This window comes from Lactuca saligna, chromosome 9 (genome assembly GCF_052625555.1).
Source record: "Lactuca saligna cultivar CGN05327 chromosome 9, ASM5262555v1, whole genome shotgun sequence".
NCBI classification, from domain to species: domain Eukaryota; kingdom Viridiplantae; phylum Streptophyta; class Magnoliopsida; order Asterales; family Asteraceae; genus Lactuca; species Lactuca saligna.
This window is the reverse complement of record NC_136425.1, coordinates 14,111,809-14,117,378: the sequence shown is the minus strand read 5'-3', so window position 1 is coordinate 14,117,378 and position 5,570 is coordinate 14,111,809. Positions and strand designations below refer to the sequence as shown.

The window sequence follows — 5,570 nt, the reverse complement described above, 5'->3', positions numbered from 1 at the left end:
TTTAATAAAGTCACGAATTTTTTCTTTTTCCTCTACAAACAATTGGTAGACATCCGTTGTGCTTGTACTTCTACATGGAACTTTAAACAATGGTTGATTAACACTATTGTAACACCTAAAGCCCGCACCTTCTACAAAGCTAAAAGGAAGTTCGTCAACTACCAACATGTGGGCTAGAGCTTTCCGACTCTGCTTTTGATCAAATTTCCAAGCCGACAATTTGTTTTCATCACCATATTGGAAAGTTAGTTGTTTTTGCCCACCATTAAGTGTAGCCAAGTAAACTTTACATTTATTTAAATGATAACCTAGATTTTTGGTCCCATAACTACCCGATTCACACTTATAATTCCCACCACCACAATGCTTATATTTACATCTTTGAACACCGTTTTCGTCCTTATACCTTTCAAATTCATTCCAAAATTTCGATCTTGGGTTGAATTCTTTAGTTTTTTTCTCTTTTTCTTGTGGAACTTGATCATTTGTTGGGTTGTCAACTTTAATCGTCTCGTCTTCCACTTCAATATAGTCATCCGTTTTTGACATCTAAGATAAGAAAAAAAAACAGAAAAACTGTTAAGAAACATAAAAAAAACAGGAAAAAAAAACATAAAAAACAGCAAAAAAAACAGGAAAAAAAACATAAAAAACAACAAAATATTTCAATGAAAACGATGAATTGTCTCTAGAATTAGAAATGGCAAAGGTTATTATTGTTGTGGTGGGGAGACCATGCAACTGTTGCCCATATAGGTATGGGTCTTGAGTGGGCAGAATTGTCCTTTCTTTCTTTCCCCACATTTCCACTCAAAGAACTATTCATTTATCCTCCAAAAATACCCTAATAAATACTTGTCAAATATTTCATTATTTTTTTTTCTAAATTAACGATAATTTTTCTTCTATATGCAACTCAAATTTCATTTCTCAATATTTACATAGTTTATTAACCAAAACAAGATCATTTTATATATTATTATGTATCTAGACATAATAATATATAAAAAAGAATGTTATCAAGAAAAAAGAATGTTAGAGTTTATGATTTAGTAATAAAGAAGTTCATCAAAAAGCTTGAAGCTGGAGTTCGTGAAGTCTCTTCTATCTCCATTCATCCTGGTGGTATGTTTCCAATTCTATCCCTTGTTTATTGTTCTATATCAATAATTTTTAATGAAAACTATATTATTGTTTTTATGCAGGTGATAATGTTATTGTGGGAAGTAAAGATGGAAAGTTATGTTGGTTTGACATGGATCTTTCTTCAAAACCTTACAAAGTTCTCAGGTATGTTTTTCATTAATACATACCATGATTGATATCAATGAATCTAATATTAACATATGATTTTTCCAAATGTGTTCAGATCTCACAATAAAGACATAACAAATGTGGCTTTCCATAGCAACTACCCTTTGTTTGCATCTTGTTCAGATGATTCCACGGCATATGTTTTCCATGGCATGGTCTATTCAGATCTGAATCAGAATCCTCTTATTGTTCCTTTGGAGATATATGCCCTCTTTTTATAGTGCTTCCTTAAATTTCCCATAAGTTGGGTAAATTACACCATTGGTGGATATGTTTTCTTCTAACTTATCAATATGTCCACAAAATAAATTTAAACCTTTTTCATCACCCAACGCAACCCAAAGTTCAAAAGAGTATCATCAGATTTGGAAAACAAATATAACCGAATGAAAGCTAAAACAAATCGAGCGGGAATATTTTATATATCTCAATTTGGGTATCTCCATGCCAAGCATAATTAAGATTTAAGATGAATCCCAACAAATTGTAAACCGTAAAATAAAAGCAATGCTTTTGCTTTTTCTTTAAATCGACATGAGCCTCATTCAAAGTTGCACTAGTTTGCTAATTTTCTATGTCAAAAAGAGAATCAATTGGTTGTTATTACTTACATTTGATTTTGAAGTTCAAATCCGTGATTTTTTCTTAGAGTGGGGACGAGTTGAAGTCACGCTGCAACGAGCCGACGAAGACCTGATGACTGGCGAGGCGACGGCGAGCCGATGACTACCTGATGACCGGTGAGGAGGTGGCGACGAACAGCTGAAGATGATCGACGATTTGACGATGACGAACGAAGAGGCACACAAGGGTTTTTTTTTATGTAGAGAAATAGAACGAGGTAAATTAAATTGGGTTGTGATTTGGGAATTGAGACGTTATATATATTTCGGGTAATTCGGGTATACCCGAAACCCAATACACTTACCCTTTACCCGAACTGAAAAAAAATCGGGTTACCCAATTACCCGAAAAAATTAACCCGATACCCGAATTACCCGATACCCGAAAAAATCGAGCGGGTAATTCGGGTAACGGGTATTTTCGACAGGGCTAATTTTCACGGCCAGAAAAGACTGATTTTGTTTATGCTTTATAAAAATCAGAGTATCTCTTTTAATAAAAACGTTGTGGAATTTGTTCCCATAAAAACATGATAATTTCATTATCAAAGCATTCCCGAAGAAATGTATTTTTATTCATTTTAAAACATTTGGGATGTTATCGTCAATACAGAAACATAAGCATAAACAGAACTTGCATTCATTTACACTAGTTATCTATATCTCCCTAATCTCTTAGTGTAATGTAACTTCACATCGTCACCTGTGATACAAGTAAACTGAGTGGGTCAGGTTGGGAAACCTGGTGAGTACATAGGGTTTTCAACCCACAATAATATAACTATTATGTTTAATCATCAAACAATTAACTCAATTACCCATCCTCATTATCTTCTTTATTCCTAAGCACCTTCCCTAAGGATTTATCCTAAGGATCGTCTCCTACATCATATTTACCTCTCATCTCCTTACATCGCATTTCCTTATATGTTTGTTCCTAAGGACTCTCCCTAAGGATCATCGCCTACATCGCATAGACAATATTGATTCAGGGATTACTCCCTCAATACGTGCCCAACAAGGGTTAGGGCATCATCGCATGAATACGTAGTTACAACATCGTCTGAACTCGTAATTCATAGTAAGGGTTTAGAGTATCTTCGCATGAATACGTAGTTACAACATTACCTGAACTCGTAATTCATCACCTACAAGTTATGGGTCTGGTGGTGTTTCCACGGGGTTGTCTATAATAGTCTGTGGTCGCCATCTATACTATGGTAGATGACTACATCTCCAAATTGTCGGACAAGGTTATAGTATCTTTCATCCTACATCACTGATTCATCATCCCCTATCTATCCTCACCTAATTATCATCACCTTCCTATCATCACCTATCTATCATCATTTTATTTCATCAAACATTAACTATTTCATCTACCCATGTTTTATCCCAACATATTTGTAGATATAAAATAAATATATAGTTTAAATCATTTAAAACATGTATAAAATCATTCATCCACCATAGACATCAAGTATCCAGATAATATGCACACATGGAATGTAATTTATATAAAATACTTCATATCTATGTGTAAGATGAAAGGGACCATGCACTCACTTGAAAAGGTGGTGATTTTGAACTCAGACAGCGCTTCGCTTCTTAAAAATAATTTCCTTCGACGAAACCTAGTATTATTACCACTAGAGTTTAGTTTATTATTCGCCGACACTAATTAATAGTCTAGTTATTATTACTATTATATAAGCGTTAAACAATACTTATATAACCCATAATAATAGCCCAAGTACTTATCATAAGTTACTAATAACGTTACTATAATTAAATAAAAGCTATATTAAAAATAGTGTAGGCGTAGCTCATTTACAACGACTTTTATAAAAAATCGGGCTTTTCTTGGAGCAGCGTTCCCGAGCCGAAAATCTCTTCTTCTCGGATCCGTCGAGCACTCTGGAGCTTCCGCCTCGTGCTAGGGGGTTCTCTAGGCTTTTCGGGGGGTTTCGAGGCTAGAGAGAGGTTCTAAAGAGAGAGTAAAGAGAATAAAGAATGAGAAAGGTGTGAAAAATGAGGGTGGGAGAGGTTATATTTATAGGGTGAAATATGGCTGAACTTGGTGTCACATGTCACTATCTGGTGGCAAGACTTGGGGAGAGATAGAAATGGTCAAGATTGTGTCACGTCATCCATTTTCGCACAGCACACTTCCGACTTCTAAAATCTGTAACTTTCACATACGAGCTCCGTTTTTTATGTTTCTTATATCCACACGTAGGAAAAACTAAGATCTAGAACTTTCATTTTGACTTCGTCGGCTAATTCTCGACCGATCTTAAATTTAACAGTACGAGAAGATTAGACTGTTAAATGACCGCGAAAAATTCGTAACTCCTTCATATAGACTTCGTTTTCGTCTGTATTTTTACCATTGAGTTCCTATTAATGAGATCTTCAACTCTCATTTAGGTCTCATAATCCAAAAACCGCTCGAACTAAAATTCGAGTTTCGGGTCGTGCATTGTTAAGCCAAATCTTAGAAAATTCATAACTTCCTCATATGAAGTCAGATTTGAGCGTTCTTTTTATGGAAGCTCTCAGGTTAACATATTCTATGACTTTCATTTAGATCACTAAGGCTAAAAGTCTCTCTATCATAAATTCACTATTTACGTCCCCCCGGTGCCGTGTCGGTTCTGTCGCAAAACTTCGACGGATCATAACTTCTTCGTTATAACTCGGATTTCGGCGCTCTTTATATGTACGGAACCCTTGAGACATATTCTACAAGTTGGTTATGATTATTTATTCTAAATAATCTTTTTTTGAAAAGTCATTTTCGACCCCTATTATCTCTAAATTGACTAAACTGAAGGGGCCTGGAATATACCTTATATGCTTATTGGGCTTAGAATATAATTTATATGCTTAATGGGCCTTAGTTGTCCACTTACATGTTTATTGGGCCAGGAATATACCTTATATGCTTATTGGGCCTGGAATATAATTCACATGCTTAGTGGGCCTTAGTTGTCCTCTTACATGTTTATTGGGCCCGGAATATACCTTACATGTTTAATTCGCGTAAATCCAGTTAAGGATCTTGTGAGACACTTCATTTGGCACCTATTGAGTGTACAACTGTAGCATGTAGTTATAACCAGAGTCTCTTGGAGAAAGAGCGGAAATTTCTGTATAGATCTATACGGGGGTGACACCCCACACCTGAGTTGTTCGCTACAGTTAAGCTAGGCCAGTCTAGGGTGATAAATCTTACCTTAAACAAGTCGGCATCTGAAAGACGTCATGACAGGCGAAATTGTCATTATCAAGTATGGTTATAACAACCCACTTAGAGGAATTAACACCATTATAAAATTTACGGGAAACAATCTTTTTATGGATAATACTAAACCTACACGCACTGGTACTCAACCTCGGGTGTTGAGATCATAAACAGGAAACATCAGGTTGTTTGGGATCATTCTCTTTATATTCTTACAAACATTAATACACATGCATTAATACAAGATTGGACACAAACATTTCAAACCGTTTTTCGGAAAATATCGGATTTTCTAGCAGTTACAAAGTAATACAAAACATTTTACTTAAACATGCTTATGAACTTACCAAAATTATATATGTCGACCTTTTTAAATTAACTTATAT

The 5,570-nt window shown here is 35.0% G+C and overlaps 1 protein-coding gene across 1 annotated transcript; it reads left to right on the top strand.

Annotated features, from left to right (window-relative positions):
* The first annotated feature begins 998 nt into the window (after positions 1–998).
* Positions 999–1,547, top strand: LOC145014266 (ribosome biogenesis protein BOP1 homolog). The gene is made up of 3 exons (XM_078972642.1): positions 999–1,125; positions 1,206–1,290; positions 1,370–1,547. The coding sequence occupies exons 1-3, from the start codon at positions 1,014–1,016 to the stop codon at positions 1,533–1,535; spliced, it is 363 nt and encodes a 120-aa protein (XP_078828768.1). The 5' UTR covers positions 999–1,013; the 3' UTR covers positions 1,536–1,547.
* The last annotated feature ends 4,023 nt before the right edge of the window (positions 1,548–5,570 follow it).

Bases quoted from the DNA above. Each gene is read 5' to 3' on its own strand.
- LOC145014266 (XM_078972642.1), top strand. From the start codon at position 1,014: ATGTTATCAAGAAAAAAGAATGTTAGAGTTTATGATTTAGTAATAAAG. The intron at 1,126-1,205 runs GTATGTTTCCAA...GTTTTTATGCAG, and splicing joins TATCTCCATTCATCCTGGTG to GTGATAATGTTATTGTGGGA. The intron at 1,291-1,369 runs GTATGTTTTTCA...AAATGTGTTCAG, and splicing joins AAACCTTACAAAGTTCTCAG to ATCTCACAATAAAGACATAA.